General features: G+C 48.9%; 10 protein-coding genes across 10 annotated transcripts; 6 read left to right on the top strand and 4 right to left on the bottom strand.

The window, feature by feature from the left end:
- Positions 1 to 1,433: 1,433 nt before the first annotated feature.
- On the top strand, positions 1,434 to 3,634 carry UA08_02023 (hypothetical protein; the record flags this gene model as incomplete). Its single annotated transcript, XM_020261751.1, has 2 exons — positions 1,434 to 1,609; positions 1,663 to 3,634. The coding sequence occupies 2 exons, from the start codon at positions 1,434 to 1,436 to the stop codon at positions 3,632 to 3,634; spliced, it is 2,148 nt and encodes a 715-aa protein (XP_020123176.1).
- A 794-nt stretch (positions 3,635 to 4,428) lies between these two features.
- On the bottom strand, positions 4,429 to 5,231 carry UA08_02022 (Ubiquitin-conjugating enzyme E2; the record flags this gene model as incomplete). Its single annotated transcript, XM_020261750.1, has 4 exons — positions 4,429 to 4,568; positions 4,634 to 4,847; positions 4,944 to 4,989; positions 5,188 to 5,231. 4 exons carry the CDS (start codon positions 5,229 to 5,231, stop codon positions 4,429 to 4,431), a joined length of 444 nt encoding a protein of 147 aa, XP_020123177.1.
- A 938-nt stretch (positions 5,232 to 6,169) lies between these two features.
- Positions 6,170 to 7,520, top strand: UA08_02021 (hypothetical protein; the record flags this gene model as incomplete). The annotated part of the gene is made up of 2 exons (XM_020261749.1): positions 6,170 to 6,270; positions 6,323 to 7,520. 2 exons carry the CDS (start codon positions 6,170 to 6,172, stop codon positions 7,518 to 7,520), a joined length of 1,299 nt encoding a protein of 432 aa, XP_020123174.1.
- A 1,416-nt stretch (positions 7,521 to 8,936) lies between these two features.
- Positions 8,937 to 10,436, bottom strand: UA08_02020 (Glutaryl-CoA dehydrogenase, mitochondrial; the record flags this gene model as incomplete). The annotated part of the gene is made up of 4 exons (XM_020261748.1): positions 8,937 to 8,983; positions 9,043 to 9,152; positions 9,219 to 10,134; positions 10,208 to 10,436. 4 exons carry the CDS (start codon positions 10,434 to 10,436, stop codon positions 8,937 to 8,939), a joined length of 1,302 nt encoding a protein of 433 aa, XP_020123175.1.
- Positions 10,437 to 10,971: 535 nt separating this feature from the next.
- Positions 10,972 to 13,205, bottom strand: UA08_02019 (hypothetical protein; the record flags this gene model as incomplete). Its single annotated transcript, XM_020261747.1, has 9 exons — positions 10,972 to 11,247; positions 11,301 to 11,828; positions 11,914 to 12,407; positions 12,463 to 12,486; positions 12,555 to 12,617; positions 12,687 to 12,786; positions 12,836 to 12,905; positions 12,981 to 13,007; positions 13,057 to 13,205. 9 exons carry the CDS (start codon positions 13,203 to 13,205, stop codon positions 10,972 to 10,974), a joined length of 1,731 nt encoding a protein of 576 aa, XP_020123721.1.
- A 1,169-nt stretch (positions 13,206 to 14,374) lies between these two features.
- On the top strand, positions 14,375 to 15,384 carry UA08_02018 (hypothetical protein; the record flags this gene model as incomplete). Its single annotated transcript, XM_020261745.1, has 3 exons — positions 14,375 to 14,592; positions 14,652 to 14,927; positions 14,991 to 15,384. 3 exons carry the CDS (start codon positions 14,375 to 14,377, stop codon positions 15,382 to 15,384), a joined length of 888 nt encoding a protein of 295 aa, XP_020123720.1.
- A 236-nt stretch (positions 15,385 to 15,620) lies between these two features.
- On the bottom strand, positions 15,621 to 18,129 carry UA08_02017 (hypothetical protein; the record flags this gene model as incomplete). Its single annotated transcript, XM_020261744.1, has 4 exons — positions 15,621 to 16,453; positions 16,596 to 16,872; positions 16,948 to 17,776; positions 17,837 to 18,129. The coding sequence occupies 4 exons, from the start codon at positions 18,127 to 18,129 to the stop codon at positions 15,621 to 15,623; spliced, it is 2,232 nt and encodes a 743-aa protein (XP_020123719.1).
- Positions 18,130 to 18,692: 563 nt separating this feature from the next.
- Positions 18,693 to 20,129, top strand: UA08_02016 (Flap endonuclease 1; the record flags this gene model as incomplete). Its single annotated transcript, XM_020261743.1, has 5 exons — positions 18,693 to 18,705; positions 18,766 to 18,851; positions 18,944 to 18,954; positions 18,985 to 19,546; positions 19,608 to 20,129. 5 exons carry the CDS (start codon positions 18,693 to 18,695, stop codon positions 20,127 to 20,129), a joined length of 1,194 nt encoding a protein of 397 aa, XP_020123718.1.
- A 1,753-nt stretch (positions 20,130 to 21,882) lies between these two features.
- UA08_02015 (hypothetical protein) lies at positions 21,883 to 22,999 on the top strand (the record flags this gene model as incomplete). The annotated part of the gene is made up of 6 exons (XM_020261742.1): positions 21,883 to 21,949; positions 22,045 to 22,070; positions 22,244 to 22,266; positions 22,404 to 22,534; positions 22,585 to 22,640; positions 22,700 to 22,999. The coding sequence occupies 6 exons, from the start codon at positions 21,883 to 21,885 to the stop codon at positions 22,997 to 22,999; spliced, it is 603 nt and encodes a 200-aa protein (XP_020123717.1).
- A 643-nt stretch (positions 23,000 to 23,642) lies between these two features.
- On the top strand, positions 23,643 to 25,317 carry UA08_02014 (hypothetical protein; the record flags this gene model as incomplete). Its single annotated transcript, XM_020261741.1, has 2 exons — positions 23,643 to 24,296; positions 24,379 to 25,317. 2 exons carry the CDS (start codon positions 23,643 to 23,645, stop codon positions 25,315 to 25,317), a joined length of 1,593 nt encoding a protein of 530 aa, XP_020123716.1.
- Between the last annotated feature and the right edge of the window lie 904 nt (positions 25,318 to 26,221).

The raw sequence follows: 26,221 nt of genomic DNA, 5'->3' as shown, positions 1-26,221 counted from the left end.
CGACGTGGCATGCCCCAAAATGCCCGTGGTCATTGCGGTGAAAAGGGCGCTGGAGTGGATCCGAGCAGCTAATTTAACTCTTTTCTCTCGGTGACTCGTTCTCTCAGCATCACTTTGAGCCGGTCAGTTGAACGAATACTCGGAAGTCACTACGCAAGTACTCCGTAAATCAATATTCTATGTCCTCAGTACCTAATGGGCTCAATGACTGTAGACGAGACAAAGGTAGGAAACGGTACGGCCCGCTTACCCGGGCCGGCCGTCCGTCCGCCTTTCTTTCTTCCTCCTTTTGTCGACGACTTCGAGTGCCTGACTCTGGCAGATTGCGATAGCCTTGAATTAGCTGATCGGGCTTTCATATGGCCACTGACACTGTGTGTGTCTCGGATCTTACTTTGGTATGCTTTGCTAGTTACAACTGCTGTCAGACCCAGTGGGGTTATTCACGCCGTTTAACTACCGGACCGAGAGAGTCACCACAGTCAGTAGATACTCGAACAAGTTAACAGCCAACGAACTAGTTACTGAACTAAGTTACAAAATAGAGATTGTATAGTCGAATAAGTGGCGGTCACTGGATGACCAACAGCAGCACGAGTGCCCAAAGTCCAACTAATAGCAAGGACTCTTTGCACTCTCTCCACCGAGTGAGTGTCGGAGAGCGTCACCGTACGGATAGCTGCCTGACCTGCGCAATAGCATCCCATACGTGGTAAAAAACCGAAGGTCTGGAAGCAACACTTCTTACTACCTGTTGGTTAGTAAGACCCCGATGGATCTTCTGCTGCATGGGAGGGGGAAAAAAGGGCAGCCTATCAGATCAACCGCGGACTGCCATCGATGAATCGTGTTTTCGTTTCACTCTCAACTCGTCTGTGGTCTTGGGCCCTGTTTCCTATTTGACTCAGGTACATACAACTTGCCTTTCTGGGTCTACATGCTAACGAACAGAAAACGGGTCCTCGCCCCGTAATAGAATCACTAACAGGAGGTAATAATCAAGCGAGCCATAGGACCACGCCTGCACTGCACTAACTGGTAACTAGGTACTGGGTGGTTGGCCACGCATCAAGGCGGCGAAACTTGGTCGCTTCACTGGGCATCACGCATCTTTGTAAGGTTGTATTTCCATGTTCAAAATGTATGTAGTGTCCACCGACTAAATTACGTCGAATGTCCAAAGCCGATCCGCAGATTGGAATTTCAGAAATATATACCATTGCATAAATACATATATCTAGGTGTCTACTGCAGTGGGCGGTTTTTGTTTGATTCTTTTTGCAGACTCCTTGCCAACCTCACCGTCTCATTTACCTCGTCTACTTATTCCACTTGAAACGACAGCTTTAATATCCAACTCGTGTCAATCACTTCATCTTCATTCTATCTTTTCCCCCTGTTGATTTCAACTGTTCGCCTACTTTTCCTCCAACATGCCCCTCTCCCACCTCACATTGACCGTCTCCCACCTTCCTACTTCAACCTCTTTCTTCCTATCATGTCTTCAGCCGCTGGGGTATAAATTCATTGGTCGCCATGACGAATACATTGGCTTTGGATCCAAAGCCGACGAGCCAGCCGACTTTTGGCTTGCCCAGGAACAGCCGGGGTCAGCTGCCTCCATCCATTATACAGAAAAGAAAAGCTAACCACAAACAACAGAACTCCAGCAGGCGCAGCACACATCGCCTTCCCGGCACCTTCAACAGAAGCTGTGAACTCTTTCTTCATCTCAGCCCTGAAAGCCGGCGGCAAAATCCACGGCGAGCCCAAAGTCCGAGATCCTGAAAGCGGATACTTCAGTGCTGCTGTTGTCGACTTGGATGGGAACAGTATCGAGGCTGTCTATCGTCCTCCTGGCCAGACTAACAATGGCAACAACGGCTATGATATAGTATCTATGCGTGGGGGACCTTCTGCTCTGCAGACGGGTTCAGTCAAAAATGGCTCCGTCGTCTCGCGGGCTCGGTCTACCAAAACCGAGTCTGTGATGCAGCAAGACAGGGCCGTGCATGCGATTGAGAATATACCGGCGTCAAGGGTCCAGATGCTGTACGATCAGCAGCAATCACAACAATCAATGTATCAATCATACACTACTCAAACGCAGAGTGACAATACCGGAAATAGCAATGGCAGTAACCTGTCGGCCAAAACTATTATCGGCACACTTCTCGGAGCCACTGCTGGAGCAGCAATTGCCTATGCGATGATCAAGGGGGATTCGTCGGCGTCGACTTCAGCTCCAACGACGCCGACGTCTCAACCATCTGCGCCAAACCCCATGCCTATGCCTGCGCAATCTCAATACATTCAGCAGCAACCACTCCCCCCTCCACAACAGCAGCAGCAGCCACAGAACGGGATGTCAATGTCCCTGCCAATGCTCATGCCCTTATTGGGACCAGCCCCTGGCTCAGCGCCGGCATCTTTCCAAGAGCAACAGCCAGTATACCGTGCGCTCGAAGCACCCCCAGCTGCAGCTCGGAGCACTTTCACTGCCAACGATGCAATATCGGCCTTCACGCGATCGTCATCGAGCTCTAAAAACAAAAGTCCACGAGCTGATACCATCTACGAGGACACAGAGTACTACCCGTCCATCGAGGGAGGGCCGCAAGTCCTCAATGGTAGCGTCTATTCCCAAGAACCAACCACCATGACCGGCAGTGGCAGTAACAGTGGTAATGGCATTCGTCGTACAGCCAACGGAAGCGTTTATGCTACTCGAGAGCTCCCCATCCGTGCAATCGAATACACAAGCGGGATGAGCGTCACATCGCAATCACAGTCCCAAACATCCCAAAAGTCACGCTCGAAATCGTACCCTTGTGATCCCAGCACATTCATCAGCAGTTACGCCGAGCCGCAACCGCAAGGACACATCATCGGAGACGCAGAGAGTGAGTTCTCATCAATATCGACAATCAAACCGGCGAAATCATTGGCGTCGTCGGCTCAACGCTCGTCAACGTCGTCATCCAGAAGCGAGAAGAAATACCACCACACCAGCAGTAATCACTCGAGCACTTCATCATCCCATCGCTCAATCAAATCGAGCAGCAAATCACATCATTCTTCTCATCACCACACGAGCAGCCACCACAGTCGCTACCCCGATGACGAAGTAGAGGAACCCGCGGCAACAGTCGTATACAGCGCTGCTCCATCGTCGCGAATGTCCGCGCACAAGATCGCCTTACCAGACAGCAAACCAGGCTCAACCTACTCCGCCCAGCACTCAACGTTATCGAAGCGAAGCAGTAGATACTCCCCCCACGAAATCCCACTGCCGGAATCCGCTGCTCCGAGCACCGTATTTCTTGACGCGGTCGATGCAGATGCAGACACCATGATCACCCCGGATGACAGTATAAGCCAGGTGGGCGTGAACACCAGCAACGAGAATAGATCGTCCTCTGGACGCTCGCATCGCTCGAGGTCAGGCCCGTCATCGACTGCCTCGTCCAAACGAGAGAAGGAGAGTAAATTCGACATGCCCATCAAACCAAGCGATAGCATTAGTCAGGTCTCGAGTAATATCCATGCGAAATCGAGGGTCAGTGAGCGCAGTGACCGCACTGTCAAGGCGGGCTCCAAGGTTCATTCGTTGAAGAGTGGTTCGAGGCATTGATTCTGATTTTCTCTTCCTTGTTGAATATTGAATATTTGATTTGTATCGACAGTAACAGCGACAGCGATAAAATTTGAAAGGTTTTGGAAGCGATTGGTGCAACAGGACAATTACAATTGACATACAGCATGGATGCATACGGAATGGATTTGAAATGATTTATCACATTGACTTACTTCAATCTTCTTTTTGTATATGTATTCAATTACTGTTTCACTATTTGGAGGCCTTAACACTAGCCTTAAGCACTGGATTTCAGGTACCTTCTTAATGAATTCTCTACTTTCGCGTTCCTGATCGGTTTGGCTACAAGATAACGACGTGATTATATCATATTTGATATTCTTTGATTTTAGTATTCTGATATCCAGTATCGAAACGATATCCCGCCGATGAATGATGATCATGATGATGATTGCACAGCAAGCACAGAGAAAAAGTTGCACGGAGAAAAAACCCTAGGTAATAGACACAGCGGAGAGAATAGGGCGCGACGCAAATATGAGAGAAAGAAGAAGAAAAATTCGAGCTCCAAAAACCACCACAGGACGCCAAGGCTAGCTACTTCCGGATCTTAATCTAATGGTCGTTATCAATATTTTTTTTTTTTTGATTTTCATTTCCTCGCAAAAAATAAAGAAACACCCATCATGGAAAAGAAATAAATGCAATAAATCGGCCATTGGAAAGACCGAAATCGGCCGTTAACGATCGATCGGATCTCATTGTCGACTTTTCTTGAAAGTGGTAGTTTCGTTTCGATTAAGAGAAAGAAGAGGGGGAAAGGGCAAAGATCAAATTGCGTATTTGCGCGTCCATTCTCGAGCCGTGGCGTCGTAGCGGGCACGATCTGTCTTGTAAACGTGCGCAATCTCAGGCACCAACGGATCGTCGGGGTTGGGGTCTGTAAGCATAGAGCAGATGGAAAGAAGGACTTGATAAACGTTAGTCGCGCCTTGAGAATCTACTACCGGGAGAAGGGGCAATAAGACTACGTACCCTTGGAGATTGTGAGAGCCGGACTCCACTGGTCCCTCAGGATATCCAGACAAATGCTGCCGTTGGAGTTGATGTTGGGGTGGTATATGCGAGTGGTGAAGTTGACCTTGGGGGCCTTGAAGGGGTAGTCTGTAGGGAAATGGATCGCTAGGAAGAAGACACCGCCAGAGTATGGGGAATCGCCTGGGCCCATGATGGTGGCTTGCCAGTGGAACTAAGTCAACAAGGTTAGTACTGCCACGATCATTGAGATTGTAATATCAGTCATGATGATTGCACTGCTGGGTAGTCAGGGATCCGCCACACATACCAAATCATCTCCGATAGGACCGGCAGAGCAAGAAGAGGGAGGATCACTGAGAGAGAGACCAGTCAGTCATTAGGAACCAAGAAAGAATATCAAAGAAGGCTGATCAAAGCCGTTGATGGTGTTCGTGGATGACGTTTTTGACAGCGAAGGATCGCAATGCCCCGCAGCGGCAGTGGGGAGTAGGACACGCAACACACAGTCAAAAACGAAACGAAAAGAAAAGAGAACAAGGACGAAGACATACCGTCCGAGGTCTGTGAGTTCCTTGTTAATGCGCTTCAAAGCCATTTTGAGAGATTATGATGTGATATGGAGCGTGAGCGAAGGAGGTGGATGCTGAGTAAAGATTTCTGAGCGACGGCAATGTCAGTTAGTTAATTAGTCCTCAAGACAGCTGAGATGGCAAGGTAGAATGAAAATAAAGTTGAGTGTGTATAGATCAAATGCGACACAGTGAGGAGAGGTCGCAGACAGGGAGAGGGCTCACCTGGCAAGTCGGTCGTGGTCTCGTGGATGGGGAAGAGGTGAGAGAGAGAGAGGGAAAGTTGAGTGAGCGCTGAGAAAAGGCAAAGCCTTAGTCACCGTTGCCGCTAAGCCCAATGTGGCCTGCGGTTTCCGAACAGACCCAGCCAGGCATTCAGGCAGCCGCCGTATGTATTTGTAATACGTGTTCCCGCACGGTACTCACCCGAATGCTCAGTAATATTCTGCGGAGTTCTTTGCCTCGTCGCGTATCACCGTATCATGGCCGTAAATTACCGTTGCCCCTCTCTTTATCTCTTGTTCTTTAATCAACACATGCTTGTGATGAGAGTGTTACTACGGCGTCTTTTTCCATCGACTCTATCCTAGTAGAAAGTGTGATTGAGAATAGAATAATAGAAAGGGAGATATAAACAAAATAAGGAATTTTTTTTCTTTTTTTCACAAAAAAGGAAACTCAAATTCGCCACGCCGATTACTCCCACTTGAACCGGGCTGCGGCTGTGGCGGGGTATATACTCTACAGGGTAACACCGTTTCGATCTCGTATTTATCAGCCAATACATGACATACGTAATGGTAATACAAATAAATTACAATGAATGAATAAAATCCATTGCCGGCTATTTTTATTCTGCTTACTAAGGTTCTGCTTAGGAGAAGTTAACTAGAATGCCATGAATATCACAAAGCTGCTCAACTCAGAGACGTTTGTGAAGGTTATGACAGCGTCGGTGCTCGATATGGCTAGCCTCGCAGCATGCAGAGCTCGCCTGATGAGCGGTGCTGGGGCATACTCTTTCTCTCTCAGGCGTACTTCATCATCGCGTTCTCCCAGAGCTGGGTAGGTCAACAAGTCTGCCCTCTTTGCGTCGAGTGTTCATTGAAGCCACTAGGATGGTTTCGACCACTATAGCAGAGCTCGCACGACCTGCTGCAGAAGATCCGAAAACAAGCACAACCACAGCATCAATCACTGATGTCCAGCACCTGTCTTCTTACAACTGGATTGACGCACCGGAGCCTACCATTGTGGTTCCAGGCGCTCCTCGCCTATGGAGTCCACCAAGAGATCACCAGAGGGTGCCCAAGGACTCTGGCCGTGTCTACGCAAACCAGAATGCTGCTCGTCACCCAGACAGTCCACTCGAGCCCCTTTTTCGAGCATTATACATCGAAAACCCGTCTTTTGACATAAGCTCGGTAGATCTGGTGACTGATAGAAATAGTATTCGCAAGCTTCTGTCCTTCATTAACCCAATGTTGGCCAAAAACGGGCTTGAACCTTTCATCATCAACGTTGAGGTCACTAAAAACACTGCCATTTTCTGTCGCACAGGCACAGACGCTGTCCAATTTATTGGACCAAATGATTTCGTTGGCTATGGAAAGGAGTTCGAGAAAGCTTTCACCATTAGTGAGGTAGAAAACAGTACCGGATACCACAGAATTATCTCATACCGGTTTGGTGATATAAAGTTGATGGTCCGCTATGAAACGGACGGATACATTGGTTTAACTTCGAAGGCACCAAATAGGAGTACGAGAGTAAAAAATGACAACCAGTCCGAGATGACAGTACCTATGACTCTACCCTCTCTCGAACGTCGCAATCATGCCGCTTCTGTCGGGTCGAAGTTGGTGATCAAAAAAGACGGCAAAGCAGTACCGAAGGATTCAATTCTGGAGATCAAAACACGTGTCTTTCACAAGCCCATCGACCTTCAGGAAGTACTTCCCCAGCTATGGGTCTCTCAGACTCTCAATCTCGTGCGTGCTTCCCATAATTATGGTTTATTTGAGCGGCCCAAAGTCGAAGGCATTACAGATGAAATTCGGGAATGGGAAGACAGTCACCAACGCGATCTCAAAAATCTAGTCACACTGATTAAGAAGATCATTGATGTGGTGAAGAAAAGTGACGGTAGCGCTGTTGTCCAATATGACAACGCAATTGACAGGTTGTTGGTTTCTAAGGCTGATGGAAGAAAAATGTTACCAGACGACCTCTACCTTAAATTTGAAAGTGGGAAGCCCATGTCCGGAGCTCAGGAGGCACACTCAAATCACAATCAAAGACGACTTAATAATTGAAATCTGGCGAGATGCGATAACTTCGATGCGTATAAGCATGGCAACGCAGACAATACGTGCAGGCTCTTTTCCTCTTGCTTCGCACCGAGTCTACGGACCCAGCCGCCAGGTACAGGTCAAAAATGGCAGTATATAGCATAGAATGGCCTGATTCATCGAGCTTAGAGGATTTTCCGAGTTGCAGTATAGACGGAATAAAGAATAAAATGTATGTACTACTCTCTAGCTTCATGTACATCAATATCTTACCGACGCCGCCTGGCTTCCCTTTCTATTCAATGCTTATCCTCGTGAGATCTAATCCTTCATTCTCTGAGGCAACTGCGCCAAATCGTTCAATCGCCCTCATTTGCCGTTATGCGCCATACAAGGTTATTACTTAGCGTGTCAGCAAGGCGTCCTGTCTAGAGATACACAGATGCAGATTTGAATCTTGAATCAGAATGGCCTTTGACCACAATGAGACATTCATCAAGATGTCATTCAACCGTGAGATGAGTATCTGATGAGATGCCTTAGGCATTCTTCTCAGCCCAGCGCCCTGGCGGTGCCCATTTCGTCGCCGCAGCGCACACACATAAAATACGTGGCTCAGGCACAGTTCTTCTTCACCCTCTAGATATTAGGGACAAGCTTGCAATATAGTGTTGTTCCAGCCTCAGATATTCTCCTGGTCAGTGTCGTTTCTCTAATCACACTGACCAGAGACAGCCATAGCCCCTGGCCTGTGGAAAACCAAAAGTCTCTTTAAACATTTACTAGCCACTTCAAGCTGCCAAAGGAAGTTGAACATGTCCACACGCCATCAAAAATGGCATGTCTGAATCGTCTCTCGCCATTTCGTTACGCTCCTATCCATCAGCCTGCCGCCAGGTCTGAAGCAATCGTTCCAATCAATATCACTGAAGATTCAAATGTATTGCTAGAATTGGGCGACGGATTGGTACAGTTGATTACCCAAATACCAAATAACGACATATCTAGCATGGATTTGTGAAGGGAGGGGAGGGGGGTCGAAGATCCTGACGGGACATTTGAATTCGGACTGAACATGACATGACGTTGGGGGTAAAATCTGGATTACTGCCTTGATACATGGTTTTGAATGCGTCAGGACAACCGATAAGATTTGCTTCACGATGCTTATAATGTGCAGGAGCAACTATAATCATTAGATTACGCACACGTTTTCTTTTCTCTCTTTCTTTCTTTTCTTTTTTTCTTTTTCCCGACTATTGCACCGATAAGGTCATGATCCTCCGGACAGCTTTCGATCAATATTTGCACAAGAGGGTGTATACTCTTGTATTTAATATGTACTCCGTATACCGAAATCTCCTCTTTGCATTTCTAAGAGGAACCTTCGAAGTAGCATCACCAAGTATATATAACATATAATACAGTAGTGTACAACATCTAGACGAATGCCTGAATTCCAGTAATCGCCCGGCCGAGGATCAGTGCTAAGTTCATCGCGGTCAGCATTTTCAAACCATCTGTGAAGTATCTGTTTTGGACTTACAGTGTATATCGCTCTGACCCTCGTATGTCTGCGTTACAAAAAGGTTGGCTACGTGACGGCCGATGTGATACTCGTCGCTGGTAGCATTGCCTCCGAACACTTCTTGAAGTCTATAGATTGCGGCAAAAATCAGTAAAAGTAGCTTGTTCATGATGAGAGGAATAGAAAAAACGTACATCCGCGCATTGACCAACGCCCGATCACAGTTCTGTCGCTTGACCATCGAAATCATTTCCGGTGTCGCTTTTCCTGCGTCCTTTAGGCGAGCTACCTGCGTAGCAGCGAGAGTGCCATAAGCGGCATCGGTGGCAGCATCGGCGAGCTTCTTCTGGATAAGTTGATACTTGGCCAGCGGGTTCCCCTTGAATTGTTTACGCTCCAATGCGTATTCCCTGGCCCGGCTGAGCGAGTCTTCCAACGCACCTGTGACGCCGAAAGCGATGCCTAATCGGGCACTGTTGAGACAGGTAAAAGGTCCGGATAAGCCTTCAACGCTTGGCAACATATTTTCCACTGGTACCGGACAGTCATCCATCTGGATCATGCCAGTGATGGATGCTCGCAGAGCAGTCTTATTTTTGATAGCCGGTGTCTCCAGCGTACCCGGTGGGCATTTGCTTCGTTCAACCAAGAAGCCCTTGATTTTGCCTGTGCTTTGCAGTTTGGCCCACACCAGTAGAACATCGGAGATGGGTGAATTTGTTATCCATGTCTTTGTGCCCGAGAGACTATAATATCCTTTCTTTGAAGGGTGTTCACGCGCCACGGTTTCCATTGATCCGGGATCTGAGCCATGATTTGGCTCGGTCAGACCAAAGCATCCCAACAGCTTCCCCTTTGCGAGTTGCGGTAGAAATCGTTCTTTCTGCTCTTCCGTCCCGAACTCATAGATACCCGTCATGATGAGTGAACTCTGAACAGACATCCCCGACCGGTATCCTGAATCTACCCGTTCAACTTCTTTTGTAATGAGGCCGGATGCGACAGTGCTAGTACCGGCGCACTCGTAGCCCTGGATTGACGCGCCTAGTAGGCCTATCTCTCCCATTTCGGCAATTATGCTGCGATCGTAATCCTCATTTCGGTAAGCCTCTGTCGCGCCAAGCGTCAACGCATACGTCAGCACATGATGGTTCAAAGAGAAGAAAAGCATTGTTTTTTGTACCCAGTACTCGCGGCAGCAACCGCTCCTGACAGTATTGCCTCGCCGTATCTTGAATAGCCAATTCCTCTTCCGTATACAACTCAGACGCCGCAAGGGGATCCTCCCAATTGAAAGTCGTCGAAGACGCCCAGCGGCGATTATAAGTCTGGGCGCTGCCACGATATAGTATCGTTCGCACGTTCTGGGTCTTCCGTAGAGCTTGCAACTGCCGCGTAGCAGCGGAGAGCATTGGTCGATTCATTTGGCCTTCCTTTCTCCCAGTAAATCAAATCGGTATGTTTAGAGAATGGGAATAAACAGGATTCCGTAATATCAGGCGAGAGATAGAAGTTCAATGGCGATCTAGAAGAACGCGCAAGTTGTCAGCTATGATGACGTTTATCCGTCGGATAAGTGCTAGACGCGACGCGGATCCGAGTCTGGGCTGCAATTGGTGCTGTGCTGGGTTTAGAATCATTCAATGGCGAAGACTCACATTTACATAGACAGAGGGAAGCGAAGAAGAAGGAGATCCGAAGATCATAGGGAGCTGGAGGAGAGACGAGAGGAAGCAATTGACCGTCGGAAGCGTTAACGGGTTACTTGCCGAGGCTTAAGGGCCCCGCGTCTAACCACAACGGGAGAAACATAGCCCTAACTTGCCTACTTTGTCCATTATTACTAAAAGAGGAATAATCCATTGTACAGCTACCAGCCACGCTTACAGGTATGTCTCTCCAGGAGAACATGGAATACATGTCAGACAAGCAAGCCTATGCCATGTCTTAAAAATTCTCCTTCCCCCATACAAACTCAAAGTCCGGCTCTGAGTGCTGGTTGCATTTGATGTGCAATTGACTGCCCAAACCCTTTGGCCCGCAGAAGAAAACACCTGCTGCTGCCGGTGAATTGATCTGGCGAATTGATCGAAATATCATGTCCCAATTCGGCCTGCCGAAGTTGGTGGGCGCTCGAAGACCCGTGATGGCGTCCTGCATTGCGTCAGCGTCATTGATCATGATGTTAGTAGCATCGTCGGGTTTGATTTTAGCAGTTAGATACTATGGATTATACAGTGAGCATGAATACTTTTGAAAAAGTGTAAGGAACATACCGTGTGGATTTCAATACGGCTGCCCAAATCCTGAGCCTCGATTGCAGAAAGCAGGGATTTAAACCACTCAAAGGATCCGAAATCTCGACAGACCCAGAAAAAGTAGACCTTGCGCAACCGAGTTTGATGTTTGCCGTGGTTCATGCGATACCAAATGCTCTTCAGAATAGATGCAAACGGCGTAACGCCAATACCAGCTCCCACCAGCATGGCAACCTCGTACTTGAACACATCTTCCGATGCACTGCCAAACGGACCATCGACATACAGTCGAGGCAAAATACGCTGTATGGTAGGGTCAATGCTCTTGTCGCCTGTGCCGATTCTGTCAATTCCGACAAGAGCGGATCCATCTTTCCCGGTGTTCTTTCCGGACTCAAAATCACACCCCAGCGTCTTGGCTAAAGCCTTGGTGAAGTTGCCAACACATCGGATGTGAACGGAGATGTAGTCTTCTTCAGGGGCGCTGGTGAGGGTGAAGGGGTGGTATTGCCAGAGAGACACTTCTGGACAGCAGAGGAATATATACTGCATTTCGCCAGAATCAGTCAGTCACAGACTATATCTAGGTACCTAGATTAAACTACTCAAGAAGAGATGAGAAGTAACTGACCTGGCCGGCTTTGGTCTTGGTCTTCTCTTTCTTGATTTGTATCTCAACCACATTACTGGGATGCTGGATCACCTTCGAAATCACCGTCGCATGTCGCCCGCGGACCTCTCGCGCTATTCGCTCAGCCAGATAGATGACAGCTCCGTAGATGAAGTATTGATAGAAGACTCCGGTTCCAGAGCAATACGGAGCAAAATCGGCTGGGATCATGCACCAAATACCATGCATTGACCAGAAAATGAAGAAGACGATGAAAAGATGGTGCGAGTACCAAAACCGCTCGAAATTATTTCGTCGCGGCTTCTCGATAGACGTGAAAACCATGATCATGAGCGAAATTAGCATAATCCATCCGGTCCATGTAGGCCCCGTCAAGAATCCGGCTCGAAGAAAGCCAACGAAGCCCTGGCCGTTCTTCGCTGAGAGCTGTGCGACGTTGTTCAGGTGCGCAATTGTATGCACCCATGTGAAGAGCACGATTGCCCATGCAACCACTATGTCCCATTGGTTACCTTCATTAAGACAGAATGAGGCTTTGGAGGCACTCACGTTTATGAAAGGTGATATTCTTGTCTGCATTTTGTACAATTGTGAGTCTCGTACCAGAAGCAGATACAAATGGCTTGTCTGTTGGAGCTTACCAAACTGGATAATTCCATTGAGAGGCGTCTGTCTCATTAGTGAGATGAGAGTCCGACAAACAGCTAAAGAGACAATTGTCAGAATCCAATAATCCTGCCATTCAATTGAAGTATTTCACAGCCGAAACTTACGAAACAAGATCAAGCTGACGTCGAAGTGTAGAGTCAACGCCGCAGCTCTTGCTACCATGTATGTCCATGTGTAAGTTGCACGCGCATCATTCAAATTGTCCTTCACGATGATCAGCACGGTTTATGTTGATGTCCACATCCGAACTTACTTTCAGTGCGTAATTTACAAAAGCGAACACATAGACCATGATTTGGACAAGTACGAAGAGAGCCACGGTACTATAAGACGTCTTTTAGTTAGCCTCGCCTAATCATTGCTAAGTTTAATGCTTTTCTTGGTAGCGTAGAGCTTACAATCTTCGCCATCCTTCGTTGATCATCCTATGTCTCTGTCAGTCATGTTCTGAATAGCCAGCAACAAGCGCCATACCAGCGATCAAACTTTTGCTTAGTTGTCAATGGCTTAGGCTCATAATTGCTCATCTCGCCCGACATCAGCATCCTCGTGAGGGGCGGCCATCTTGCTCGTTCACTCTTGGATTCCGCATCGTATTCCGGTGGAAGTTTCTCCATATCCATCTTTGGAACAAACAAGGACGAAGTACTAGGGAGCAGATGTAGCTGGCGAAGACGAATTAACCGAGCCACGAGGACTATCAACTTATATCAATAAGTTGCTCTGGCTAGAAAAAGCATAGACACGGCCAAGGAAATGATAATGCCAGGAAGGGCAACACCTGCTCTCTGATATACCCAGCTTAGGTACATAGTGTAGAGTTCATTCCGCCCCATGGCAACAGAGAGAGACAAGTTGGTTTCAAGCTTGTCTTGTCTATCATCAATGTAAGAAGTAGACTGTCGCACTTAGCGTATCAGCGTAAAATTGTATTAGGCTGATTTTCAAAAATGCATTGGATTGGTACACTCGTTCCATGATCGTCAACAGTCAGGGGTATGCAAGGTCAGCAAGGTGTTGCATAAATAACTACGCTCATATGAGAACGACAGGGTTTTTTACGATCAAATACATTATTTTGTATTTCGATCCACTTTATTCTAGTAATTCTTCTCTCTTTTTAGGCGTCTTGCCAAGGTCTGGGTTTGGAGGCGGCACACTGAGGCGTTCTTTTGGCGTCTCAGATGTGCTTCACCGGTCACCACCTGTCTCACTCTTGCGCTACACTAGTATGCTTGACTAGGGATTTTGACAGCCTGGTATGTCATCTTCTCTTGCACGTAGATGTGCTTGGAGGTTGGACATACGTCCTTAAACCTCGAGCATGGTTTTTGTCAGCGAGTTAGACTGCAAGACTGTTTTGCCATCGCTTTTCATACAACAGAATTGTATTCAATTCTGTATCTCGTTTACAAATTGAAATTAGAATTTTATTTAAATATCAAGTAGAAGTAAAATAGATACGGTTTTGCAAACGAACTGATATTGTGGCTTACGGAGATGAAGCCGAAGAAGCCCTAAAAAGCTCTCAAAAGAGAACCTAGGTCTAGTTAATCCTAGGTTTAGGATGCTTCCTTGTTAACCAGTAGCCCTCACATCTTGAGTCACTCTTACACAGCCCAGAGATGCAGACGTGTCTGCCTAGTGGTAGACGGCATAACCGTGACGCCCATACATTAGGGCATGACTGTATACGGCGTCATCCACTGACCTCGACTAGACCAGCAATTTTCCATCTATTTACTCATTATACAACTAACCTGGCAGATACGGGAGATAAGCAAACGCCGCCATGCACGTCTCTGCAGGAATGGACACCTTCTATATGAAAGCCAAGCAAGGCTCTACCATACACACGGCCTTCATGGGCAGCGTGCAGTACCGGCTTCTCAACTTCCTATACGAATTCTACAACCCGGTGCTGCATGATATAACTGGCGTTTTTGAGTCACGACGTGTCGACACTTATACGAATGAAGAGACAGACTGTCTGGCGGTGGTTTGTATGCAGTAAGTCGGATTTCATCATAGAAATACATACAATGCGACTGATACAAGTTCATATGTAGACTAAACCCTGCCTCGCCAACACAAGAAGAGCGATCAATAAAGTCGTCCTTCGAAGCAAAACGCGAAAAGTTCATGGCAGACCTTGACCCAGACACAAATGGCAAATGCATCGAATGTGTCAATCAAATTCAGGATCATACTGGGTTTTTCCCCAGTGGCTATTTGCACCTGTTTGCCATGGAAAAGCCGGCTGGGGGACCAATTTCGCATATTGTGCGTGACCTGACGAACGAGGATTTGATGGCGATTAAGAATGGGTTGTTTGAGATTCAAAAGTGAGTCATTAGTATATCTCCAGATTATATCTCATCCTTCATCTCACTAACCGCGACCATCAGACACACGAAACGCAAAAGCTACAGCATCCTTGTCGACGAAAAGTCATACCCCTTCATAAACTCGCGACACGTTTACTCCAGGCGGCTTTCATCGCTCGGTGTTCATGAGCACAACATCTGGTATGATCGCGAGAACAAGCGAGTCTGTCTTCCGGATCGGTCGGTGCTCCATCGTCACTCTTGTCAAGAAGATTTCAACATTGAGCTTGCTGTGGTGCGCTCAGAGTTCTGGCCAAGGCTTGTGGAGGAAGCGTCTCGTCACTTCAGGGCTAAGGGGGAGGAAGAAGAACAAGAATACTTGGCCCCCGCCGCGCAGAAGGTAACGTTGTGCTTTAGAACTCGCGATGCGGGTGTCGACAATGGATGGACCATGGTGGATGTGGCATCTAACTAGTTAATGATGCATTGCCTACCTATCTGATTATCAGAGAAAAGAAAAAAGAAAGGAGAAAAAGCCAAATTATGACTCCCAATAATGGGTCTTTCGCTTAGGGCAAGTCACTTTGAGCAGATCTAATTGAAATCCTTAATTTCTCTCTACAACTCGAATTCATCATATACATAGATTGACACTGAAGGGTATAATGGTGTGTATATATACAGTATATCCATAGTATATGTATGCATCGATTATGCTGGCATCTGTGACTGCAAAAAGTCAAAAATGCCCGTAGGGAAATATTCCTCCTCAAATCCCCACATATCCGTCATCATCGGGTCCAGCGATCCTTCAGACAGGCCGCCAATGGGTGGATTTCCGGGTATTTCTGCCGTAGAAGCTGAAGAAGGAAAGGTGTTGTTGTTGTTGTTGTTGCTACCACGTTCGGACGAGAGAGGTGCAACACCAAGCATCGCAGGTGGATGCGGATGGTTGAGTATCGTCGCTCGTTCGCCGAGGGTTTGTGGGTTGGTAAGGGATATTGGACCAAAAAGTGAAGTTGTATCATGGAGCCAGCTCGGTCCCGTTTGTTGCTGCGGCGGCGGCGGTTGTGATCGAGCTGGCTGTTTATCATTGTTGTTCTTATTACGTAGCGCATGCTTTTGCTCCCATTCGCGGAAGCCCGCCAGCATCTTGCGCAGACCTCGCGCGATATGATGGCTCACGTGGTATTCGCTCGCTTTCTGGCTCGCGGATATCATCAGGTTGGCGATCTCTTCGATTACTTCGAGTACGTAAGGAATATCGATATCGAGGCCGGCAGCCGCAAGAGAGTTCCGTTGACTGTCTGGGCCAGTAACACAAGCAGGGTGCACTTTGACAGCGATTTTGAGCAGGAAGACCGCTGCGAATGTGATCATGCTAAGCAGAAAGAGCTGCGTTCCCACCAGACATGCTTGAATGTCGGGCTCGTCTAGGACAATAGTAAGAGTCAAAATGGCCGACTTGATGGCAATCTCCGCGTGCTTCTTGCGTGCTGCAGAAAGCGGTCGAAACGACGTTGCACAGTGATACGTCCTCAGGGCTATGGAATTTAGGGTAAGGCGAGAGAAGCTGCAGTTAAGATTCACGGATTTGAAAGGTAGATCGCCAACATAGACGTTCCCCGCTAGAATAAAGCCCATTAGTACCGCAAAATAGACTTGGACCAAACGAGGCGATCTTACTTAAACGCGGTCTCCAAGACCTCCTCCAGTTGTCGATGTCCTTGTCGAATTCTTCTATTCGAGGAAGTTCATGCTCAAGAACCTCAACATCCACATCAGGGCCGAATGCGTGGTAGATGCGGGTCAGTATGATGAATAAAGCAACCTGGCTGTGAAGGCGTATGTCACGCTGCTCAACGGATGGGTGGTTCAAAAAGTTTTCGTGATTGGTGATGCAAATGTCTTCATGAATGATAGGTGGTCTACCATATGCGATAGAGTAATGATGTTCGAGAACCTGTATTCAAAGCAAGAAACATATGACATGTGAGTAAGACTTCTTCCGCATTAAACAGACTGGGGCACTACGTACGTAGAGAATATACCACAGCTGGCCCTGCTCTCGATGCTCTGGTGAGCCCTGTATAGCCTTTCGGTAACATTGATGGAGATTTCGTTCGGTTGCAATGCGGACTGCATAGCCAGAAAGCTTCCAGCTAACCTCAGAGAGCCAGAATGCGCCAATACATAAAGCTCGCAGGTCATCAAGACTATGATGTCTATTCAGCATCGACTCTGACGCCAACCTCGCGAACTCTGCGTAGCAGGTATCATAAGTGCGCTCCTTTCTGGGGATATGTATAGCTGTAACGGCCAGGACAGCAGCGGTAAGTAGTGTGGATGACTGGCGAACAGAGAGTAGATTCCTGTGAGGCATCACCATTCCTGCCCATAAGTAGTGGTTGAGACGTCCATGGAAGTAGGCGAAAAGTTCTTCGGCCTCGGCAGAGTCCACGACTCCCCGCGATATAAAATCCGCCGCAACCATACGGTCGGGCGCATATTGGCGCGTAGGTGAATTTTCCCGGGAGTTGCTTAGTTGTGTAACTTCAAAGAGACTACCCATTGGCGCGGTTACTAGAGTCGCTGTGCCAGGCTCCTCTCGTTCCGGGGAGTAGTGCGACTGTTCTCTATGCATTTGATGTCCAGAACTGGGCTGACGAGAGTGAGTTGTCACATTGTTCCTCATACTCTCTCCGGTGTGAGGCACAGCTTCAACAGAGGCAGTAGATAGCTTCCGGCCACGTTCGTTCAAGCGATTTTGAGGCGGCGAGGGACCGCCTCCTTGGTAGTACGAGAGTTCCGGTAGCTGGGCTTTCCTCAATAAGTCTGCCATGGCTAATTCTATCGTCGTCTTCCATCTATCAATCATCACCTGTTAGCTTCGTCATCGTCATGCAACAAACAAAGCAGACACCCACTCGGCTTCATCGTCTAACAGCGTCTGAAGACTTTTGTTAACCACACACTGCAGGCCCATTCGCTGACATCGCTGGCAGATTTGGTCTCCGGTCTTCATGTCACAGCGCACCTTATGCCGCTTACATTCAGTGCACGCCCGAATCTTGCGTGAGATCTTGGGTATATGTCGGGAAGCGCTTCGTGCATCATCATCTGCAGCAGCGTGCAACGGGGTTCCTCCACCGCCAGCCCCAGCAGGAGAGGAGGATGAGTACTCCCCATTGGTCTCGAATTGGATGCGATTCCGCTTCATCGTCGGCCGGGGGGGGGGTTCTTCCTTTTTCTTTTTTTCTTTGTCTTTGTTTATTAGCTTTTCCCCCTGTTCTTTTACCTGTCAAAGGACATTGTGACGATGATCCAGTAGCAGCGAACGTGATGCCGCAATGCAGGGTTGGTTGGCAGAGTGGAAACAGGCGAAGATTTGTGACATTGAGCTGCAGCGAGCGCGCACTTCGGCAGTCACGCCGGGGATCAAAAGGGAGCGGGGAATCCTTTGACGGTCGCAAGGCGGCCGGACCCTCGACTCGCAACAAAATAACGGCCACGTGATGGCTCGTGTAGTGCCTGAGGCTACCCAGCAGAAGATAAGGCAGTAACGTTGGTCTGCGCTAGTCCCAATGGGGCTTAATAGCTGCGCGGGCGCGGTTAGGCTTGAGCTGAGGTCATCAGCGCGACCGCGTCTCTCCTCCAACTTGCGCCCGTTCTTTTGCATGAAGAGAACCTTGTCAAGCAGATAAACAGCCTATAGATTGAGCTTGGTATCCTGCTATCCAACTTGCACATAAAACTCACAATCGCGGAGATTCACCCCTCACCATGGGTATCAAACGTCAGTACTCTCTGCCATCCGCCATGCTTTCAAAAAGAGCTAACTAATAGTTTGGCGCAGACCTCTTCCAGGTCATCTCAGAAAATGCCCCCGATGCTGTCAAGACCGGCGAGATTAAGAACCATTTTGGTCGGAAAGTCGCCATAGTATGTATATCCAGGCGAGAAATAGCGCAGTTACGCTGACGTGGACATGCAGGACGCGTAAATATTTTCCGTCGGCTTAAAATACCGACTAGTTAGGCGTGGTGTAAAATACTGATTCGTTTCCTCTCTACAGATCTATGAGCATTTACAGCTTTTTGATTGCGGTCCGCTCAGACGGTCAGCAACTGATGAGCGAAGCGGGCGAAACCACATCGCATCTACTAGGCATGTTCTATCGTACGTTGCGAATTGTCGATAACGGAATCAAGCCTGTTTACGTTTTCGACGGTGCTCCTCCGAAAATGAAGGGTGGCGAACTCGCCAAACGAACTGCGCGGAAAAGAGAAGCCCACGAAGCTCATGAAGAGGCCAAAGAGACCGGTACGGCGGAGGACATGGAGAGGTACTCGCGGCGAACGGTGCGGGTGACCCGAGAGCATAATGCAGAGTGCAAGAAGCTTCTCAAGCTGATGGGAGTTCCCTACATTGATGCACCAACCGAGGCTGAAGCTCAATGTGCGGTCTTAGCGCGTGCCGGCAAGGTGTATGGCGCCGCTTCGGAGGATATGGATACACTCTGCTTTGAAGCGCCGATCTTACTGCGGCATTTGACATTTAGCGAACAACGGAAGGAACCGATTCAAGAAATCCATCTAGACAAGGCACTTGAAGGCCTTGGCATGGACCGGAAGCAGGTGAGTGTTGGATTTTGCCTGCGAGAAGATTTTCGTTGGCTAAGAAAACCCTTCACCTTAGTTCATTGATCTTTGTATTCTTCTGGGCTGCGACTATCTGGATCCCATCCCCAAGGTTGGGCCAAACACGGCACTGAAGCTCATTCGTGAACATGGTTCTCTCGAGAAGGTTGTGGAGGCCATTGAAAACGACCCCAAGAAAAAATATACGATCCCTGACGACTGGCCGTACCAGGAGGCACGCGAGCTATTTTTCAACCCTGACGTGAGAAAGGCCGATGATCCGGAATGCGATTTTAAGTGGGAAAGCCCTGATGTCGAGGGACTGGTGGAGTTTTTAGTCAAGGATAAAGGATTCAGTGAGGATCGAGTTCGCAACGGCGCGGCGCGGCTGCAGAAGAATCTGAAGTCGGCACAGCAGTCTCGACTTGAGGGGTTTTTCCGACCAGTGGCTAAAACGGACGCCGAGAAAGCTAATCTGAAACGCAAGCACGAGGTGAAGGTTGAGGAGCAGAAGAAACGGAAGAAAGAGGAGGCCAAGGCTAAGAAAGAAGCCAAAGCTCGGCCGCGCGGTGCTATTTGAGCTCGATGAACGTTGCTTGGCAATCAGATAATCCATGTTTTTATCTCAAAAGACTCTTGGCCCCAAAGAGTTGCCAGAGATATTCGCCGGGCCATGTGAACTTTGAAGTCATTTTTGCATATAGCGGGGGCGTTAGTTACTGGCGTTCCGGGACTTGCAGTCACAAACCAATCTTCTTCCCAGCTCCGGCACGGAGGGATCTTTGTGTAATTGTTTCTCTCTAGGTTGCTTCATTGCATCAGTTCAGCTGTGGAAACTCAGAAAATGGCATTGGCGAGTGCGAATGGGACCAAGATCAGGAAAGATCACGAGACGCTGTATGTAACCACGGACTAACTAACCTTGGTGATCTTCCACGGAAATCTACAATACAACGAACGGAAATAGTCTCACCGTGTTCAACGAGCTCTACGCTCCATTTCTATCCCATGTTTTATACATGTAAACTGCGTTGGTCGCTGGCAATGGGTCGGGGAGGTCAAATGCAGGCAAATGCAAGCACCCGTTTTCGTATGGACCCTTGCATTTGCTGATTTTGGGTGGCATATGCTTCATCAACAAACAAAAAGGAGTGCATGAGAGAGGCCTGCCACCCACCGCATGGTCGGCGACAATAATAAGCCCGGTTTCTCGCCGTGGTGCGAGGGATCAGCAAACACGACGCGGTGCAGAGGCATCTCGAGTCGACACCATCAATGTTTGTTGGTGGAGGAGAAACGAACAGACGCAAAGCAGACGCTGGATGTCCGGGTGCACTAGCCCCGATGCAGCCTAGTCCGCGCACGCTAGGACACACAGGGAAGGCGCCTTCCCGAAGCGGAAGATTGCTCCAGCTTTGGCATGCATGTGACCGCTGCGAATCACCTGCGCGCTGGAACCCTACTCTGTCCACGTCAAAGCCTTCTCTCTGCGCAGTCTTGCCATCGCTGAACCGTATCTATGCCGGGAAATAATCGTGTCGTCATATTTTCCGAGACGTAGAAGATCGAACGAGATGCTGGGGCCTACCAGGATAATGGCGGTCCTCACCTAGGCAGCAGCGCAAGCAGTAGGTCGTATTATTTATTCCTTATCGCGTCCTCTCTCTCAGGCCAGTGTCGGTGGTGACGATGATGCTGCATTCGGATACACATCATTCATTCTCTCACTCATCCTGGCAGCGCGCGCGATTAAATCCTTTCGCGGCAGAGCTCCTCTTCGAGTCGGGATCTGATGCAAGAAGAACATGGAAGGGTTATATAAATAGGGTACTAACGCTAGTATACGAACGACGATTAAATAAACAAAGTAAAGTGAAAAGAAAAGAAAAGAAGATGTACGTGCCACGTCCAGACGCGTCCGCATTTCTGGACGGACCAGTGAGCGGCCGAGTCTGGCACCAGACAGACAAGAACACATTGGGAGGAAACGGGTCGAGGGCGGAGGCAAGCCAATGGGGGAATTGCAAGAGCAAAGCAAAGGCAAAATACTACGACGAGAAGCCGTGACCTGTGGGCGTAGGCGTAGGCGTGGGCAGTGGGCGAGGGCGTGGGCGTGAGCAAAAGCAGCCAAGGTGATCTGGTGCCAGCTCCCGCTGCCCTATAAATTGCCCTGCCCCGCGGCTTCCTCTCGCCGTCTTCCTCCCCCTTCTCTCCTCGCATTTTGCTCCTCTGCAGTTCCCACTCTGGCACCTCCACAGTGGACATCTCTATAGCTTCTGCGCATCGTCGACTTCCATCAACCCACGCGCCCTCAGCAAACTTCCGTCTTCGCGATGCCTCCAAAGAAAGCTACCGGCGCTGCCACCAAGAAGGCCGCCCCCAGCCATGCCTCCTATCGCGGTACGTCTTGCCTGATCTTTTCGCGCCACCACGTCGCGTCAAGTCGCTGCTGATGTCATTTGAGTCGCGTGCCAATGCTGATTGCGCCCGTATAGATATGATCAAGGATGCTATCCTTAATGTGAGTAGATCAAGCGCGTCGCTGTGGTCTGTTGTGGCACGGGAACTGCGACCGTGGAAGATTCCTGGCGCGCTCCCACCACCAACCAACACCGCTGTTTCTAAATGGTCTTTGTTATTGTTGTTGCTGTTGTATTTTCCGCCTTGCTAACATTATTGTTTTTCTTACTGCAGTTGAAAGAACGCAATGGTAGCAGGTATGTTGTGCGCTTGATTTTCCCGGGTGTGTTCCTACGCGTCATGGCTGGATCATCAAGCCATGTTCCCCATGGCGCGTTCAACCACCGCACTCTTTACTGTTAGCTGGTGCAATAGGCTAACTCTCTGCCCACAGCCGTCAGTCGCTCAAGAAGTATGTGCAATCAAACAACAAGATCACCGTCACGTCGCAGGCCGCCTTCGACTCTCAGTTCAACAAGGCCATCAAGGCTGGTGTTGAGAAGGGAGAGTTCAGCCAGCCAAAGGGTTAGTTTCCCCTCTCATTGTTGAAACATTTACATACTGACGCGTCTCAGGACCCTCTGGCCCCGTGAAGCTTGCCAAGAAGGAGCCGGCCAAACCTGCTGCCAAGGTACGTGTCCATCACCTCGCGTTGTAGTAACAACGCCGTCGCTAAATGCCATATCCTAGAAGCCTGCTGCTCCCAAGGCCGCCGCCGCCACCACCACAACCAAGAAGCCTGCTGCCAAGAAGCCTGCTGCTGCTAAGCCTGCAAAGAAGGCTACTGCCACCAAGAAGACTGTCGCCAAACCCAAGGCAAACACTGCCAAGCCGCGTAAGACCTCGACAGCAGCTCCTGCTGTCGTCGACCAGCCCAAGGTCATCACCAAGACCAAGTCCGGACGCGTGACAAAAACAGCGGCCAAGCCCGCTGTCAAGAAGGCCGCGCCGAAGAAAGCGGCCACTCCCAAGAAGAAGGCCGCAGCATAAAACTGAAACACGTATTTGTTTTGTTATGCTCGCCTTTGATTTGATTACGAATGTGTTACTTCTTTCCTTTTGTGATATTCTCTTTCTCCTTTCTTCCCCCAACCCTTCTACTTCATACCCTCGGGAGGAAAATTGAAAAGGGAACAGGAGGGAAAGACGCCAAATGGTTGTGGGAAATTTTTTAAATCTTTTTTCTGTCTGAATTATTCGGTATTGGCTGGCGTCATGAAAGCTCGGTGGGTGTCATTCTTCTTTTTGATTATGGGAATATTGAAGTTATCGAGTTGGATTTGGGGAATCGATGTTTATTGCTATTATTCACCTTTTTCTGTTGTGGCAACCAGGCGACTCGCTTTGACTGTTTGGATTGTTTCTTTTATTCGTGGATAGGGATGTGTTCTTTTCTTTTCTATTCTCTTAATAGTGTGTACAAACCAATGAACGATTTTCTTTCTCTTCCTGGATTCTTCTGTGAAAGTCGTTGCCACGTGCGCATTATTTTCAGACTTCAGGGCTGAGGATTTAAATTAAGCAAGCTGGAAATCTCACGTAAGCTTAAGAGATGTCTTTTGTTCGCAAGGAAGCATAAATTGAGCCCAGGCCTTGCAAATACCTCGCGGTATTTCAAGTTCAACAAACCACCATGGCGCCCCCGTCACTCGTACTGCACCTCTGTAGCGCAGTAGTACTGCTACTCTCTACCCGCCTGTACCGTCTCCTCTGGCACCCTCTCTCCAAGATCTCAGGGCCCATTCTCAACGCCGCCTCGAGCTGGCCTGAGTTTTTCGCAGCAGCGTCGGGCGACCGCCACGTCCGTCTGTGGCAATTGCATGAAATCTACGGCCCAACCGTCCGCATTGCGCCCAACCGGGTGTCTTTCAACACCGTCACGGCGTTCAAAACTATATATGATGCCAAGGCAAACGTTAAGCAAGGCCCCCTCTACGACACATTCATCGCCTCAAACCACGGGCGTGTAGATCTCCTCGACTCCGATGGCGAAGTGCATAGCCGGAAGCGAAAGATCATTTCTCATGCCTTTTCGGAAAGGGCCCTGCGACTGAAAGAGGACTCCATTGTAGAACATCAACAGTCATGGCTGGACCAAGTCACCCAGACATTTGGCCAGCAGGCAGACGACTGGACTCAGCCTATTGATATGACACAGTGGCTGTCTTATATGACGATAGACATTGTTGGCGAGATTGGCTTTGGCAAGGATTTCAACCTCACCAGGAGCGAGCGTTTCCGATTTCTGCCTCAGACTTTTGCTAATCTAGTCACGATCAACTTTGCGGTACGTATATCTTGAGCTATTTTATTTTATTTTATTTTTTTTTTTTACCATCCTATGATTTTTATTAAATGACCATCTATAGGTTGGCCATCTTCCCCGCGCGCTTCAGTTTGGGATCAACTGTATTCTGAGATCTCCGATTATGAGCCTCCTGATCCCCCCAGAAGTTCACAATTTTGCCAAATTCACCAGCGACCTCATAGTTGAGCGAGTCGCCCGGATGGATGGGTTAGATTCCAAAGAGAACGACGACTTCGTCAGTCTGTTCCGCAACCAGGACGGAAATCTCGGCAAAGATGCCGTTGAGGAGATCAAGTCCGAAGCAACTACGTTAATCGTTGCTGGGTCTGATACTGCCGCGACTGCAATGGCTGGCATGCTTTTCTATCTGACGCACAATCCGCGATGCCTCGAAAAGCTTACCGCCGAAATTCGATCGACCTTCTCTACGGCCCAGAGTATCCGGCGCGGATATGAGCTTTCTCGCGCAAAGTACCTAAGGGCTTGTATAGATGAGACACTGCGACTATCACCGCCAGTTCCAGGATATCTTGGCCGCGAGGTCCTCGCAGGGGGGATCACCATTGATGGGCAATATCTCCCAGCTGGCGTGGAGGTAGGTGTACCCATTTCTGCTCTACACCTCAATCCGGAATACTATCCACGGCCGTTTGAGTTCTGGCCAGAGAGATGGTTACACGGTGCAGGCACGGAGGAAGAAGTCGTGCAAGATGCCACGCTTGCCAGAACTGCGTTTGCTGCTTTCAGCACGGGACGACATGGCTGCGCGGGCAAGGAACTGGCGTATATGGAGATCAGCCTGATGATGGCGAGACTCCTCTATCATTATGACATCCGCCTGACGGACGATGCCACAAGGAACACGGTTGGGGAGGGACACGGGTCGAGCGGTCCATGGGGGAGACGCATTAAGGGGCAGTTTCAGATCCACGACTATTTCACTGGAAAGGGTCAGGGTCCTTGGATCCAGTTGCGAGGCGTGAAGCGTGGAGCGAGCTAGATAATGGGGATTTGAGATTATATGCATATGACATTTACCTATTCATTGATGAGATACGTACCTGTCGTCGGCTGTTGCCTATGTATAGTGTTATATAAGTAGTAGATATCTATACCAACCCTCACTGCGGATACCTAGGTACTTTGAATAGATAGTGCCTATATTGACTGACAGACTCCCTCCAGGAGACAACACAAGTATAATACCTAGGTATATCCATGGTTATATAGAGATACGCGTCTACTATACCTACTACTAGATATAGTACAGGAGCCCCCCCAGAATAGGCATAGTCTCCAAGCGTACGAGCAGCTGATTGGCTGCTGGCGACAGCCAAACCAAAACACCATCTGCACTGCTCACCACGCAAATAAACAAAGAAAGAAAAACATCATCGAATCACTCCTAGTGACCAGGGTGCTTAACCTACGTGCTGCCAGGACAGGAATCAAATTGCCTGCAGGGCTCAGCCACTCGCCAAGGGCTGCGAAGAGACGCCGGGGCGGAAACAGCTTAACGCCGGTGCTTGCCTTGCCTTGCCTCGTCTCCTATTGCAACCAGCAACTTCCATGAACTTCGTTTCTGCTCCCTGACCGACCGCTCTCTGCAGCCTGAGCCCGCTCCTTTCTGTCTTTCTGCCCTCTGTCCAGCACCAGCACCAGCACCAGCAACCAGCAACCAGCGATCGGCCATCTGCGTCATTCTCTCCTGCCGTGCAACTTAGTAATCATCGGCCACCAACGCAACTCTCCCTCTCTCTCTCTCTCTGTGTGCCCCTTTGTCGTCTCCTCTCTGCACCACCTCCGCCCGCCAGCCAGCCAGCGAGCGATGCCTGCTGGTTTTCTGTGCCTCTGTTTCTAACCCTGCTTCTGCTGTCTCTAATCATAATTTTGGACCGTTCCCT

Source organism: Talaromyces atroroseus (genome assembly GCF_001907595.1).
Source record: "Talaromyces atroroseus strain IBT 11181 chromosome Unknown scaffold_1, whole genome shotgun sequence".
In the NCBI taxonomy this organism is placed as follows: Eukaryota; Fungi; Ascomycota; class Eurotiomycetes; order Eurotiales; family Trichocomaceae; genus Talaromyces; species Talaromyces atroroseus.
The sequence above is the reverse complement of the archived record's forward strand: the minus strand, read 5'-3'. Positions and strand labels throughout refer to the sequence as shown.